The 1399-nt window shown below is 58.3% G+C and overlaps 1 protein-coding gene across 1 annotated transcript in view; it reads left to right on the forward strand.

Moving 5' to 3' along the window:
* FADS6 (fatty acid desaturase 6) overlaps window positions 1-1357 on the forward strand; it is a 19751-nt gene extending 18394 nt beyond the window's left edge. The window contains exons 8-9 of the mRNA XM_010002739.1: window positions 1-170; window positions 1208-1357. The exon at window positions 1-170 is cut by the window's left edge and continues 10 nt beyond it. Of these exons, the coding sequence (XP_010001041.1) occupies window positions 1-170; window positions 1208-1357 (320 nt within the window). The remainder of the gene's footprint in view (window positions 171-1207) is intronic.
* The last annotated feature ends 42 nt before the right edge of the window (window positions 1358-1399 follow it).

Here is a 1399-nt window from a genome sequence, read left to right on the forward strand (position 1 = left end):
TCCCCATGTTCGCGGCCGATCGGAAGCCCCAGCGGATCCAGCTGATGAGCCTGGGTGTGCTCAACCTGCCCCGCCACCCCCTGCTCGACTGGTCCTTTGGCCACTCGCTCATCAGCTGCCACGTGGAGCATCACCTCTTCCCCAGCCTCTCTGACAACATGTGCCTGAAGGTGAGGTGGCCCCGCGGGGTGGACGAGCATATTGGGACCTGATGTGGGGACCGGACCCCCCATCTCCCCACCACCTCCTGTCCCTGCCCCCAGTTCTCTCTGAGCTGCTCCCCCCATGTAGGGACCTCTTGCTGCTTTGTAACAGCCCCCAGCCCACCTCCCTCCATTGCCATTCCTCTTTCTCCTGGGTTTTCCACTCCCTGCTCCCAGTTCAAGCTGGCAGCACCCTGGCAGTGCAGCAGCCCCCCCACTCTGTCCTTGGGGAAGCACCTCCATGGTGCCCAGTCCAGCATTCATTCAGCAAACCTCCTGTAATTCCTTGTTGCTCCAAGGTGGGTTCAAGAGGTGGGCTCTGAGCACTGTCCCCCACTCAAGGGGCTCCCAAGGCAGGTCCATGTGTTGCCCCTCAGCCTGGGATCTCTGCTCATCCATGAGGAGGGAGCAGGAACACCAGTGGGTTTCAGGTCATGCCCTTTGCTGGAGCTCACGGGGCTGGTAGGACCTGCCTCCCACAGGGATGTGTTGCAGGGAAGGGGTAATTAAGCTGGTGGAGCTTCCCAGCCCTGGTGCTGAGCTGGCTATGTGGACACACTGGGAGAAGGATTGGGTGCAAGATGGGTGGCTCTGCCGTGGCATGAGCCTCATTAGAGCATTGCTCCTAATCCAGGGCCCTACAAGGGCATTTTGCCAGGTGAATTCCCTGTGTTGCTGCAGCTGGAAACCACCTCTTAATTGTCATGGAAACATGGAATGGGTTGAGTTGGAAGGGACCTTCAAGATCCTCCCATTCCAACCTTCCACTGGACTAGGTTGCTCCAAGCCCCATCCAACCTGGCCTTGAACACTGCCAGGAAAAGGGGCAACCACAGCTCCATGGCAAAGATGGTGTAGCTGGTGCTGCCTCCTCCAGCCCAGTTTTGAGCACGTGGGATGTGTCTTCTGGGCACCTTGTGAGAACCTTGGTGATGCCTAAACCTGGAACCAGGTACAAGCACCAGGACATCCTGCACAGAGGTGGCTCTGCCTTTCCTTTACAGATCAAACCCATTGTCTCCCAGTACCTGAAGCAGAAGAAGCTGCCATACAATGAGGACACCTACACCTCCAGGCTCCAGCTCTTCCTCCAGAGATATGAGGAGCTGATGGTTCATGCTCCCCCCATAACGGAGCTGGTGGGCATCCAGTGAGGATGAGACCCCCGGGCTTAGGGGGCTGCTTCCCATGGGGAG

This window comes from Chaetura pelagica, unplaced genomic scaffold, assembly GCF_000747805.2.
Source record: "Chaetura pelagica isolate M959 unplaced genomic scaffold, ChaPel_1.0 scaffold47, whole genome shotgun sequence".
In the NCBI taxonomy this organism is placed as follows: domain Eukaryota; kingdom Metazoa; phylum Chordata; class Aves; order Apodiformes; family Apodidae; genus Chaetura; species Chaetura pelagica.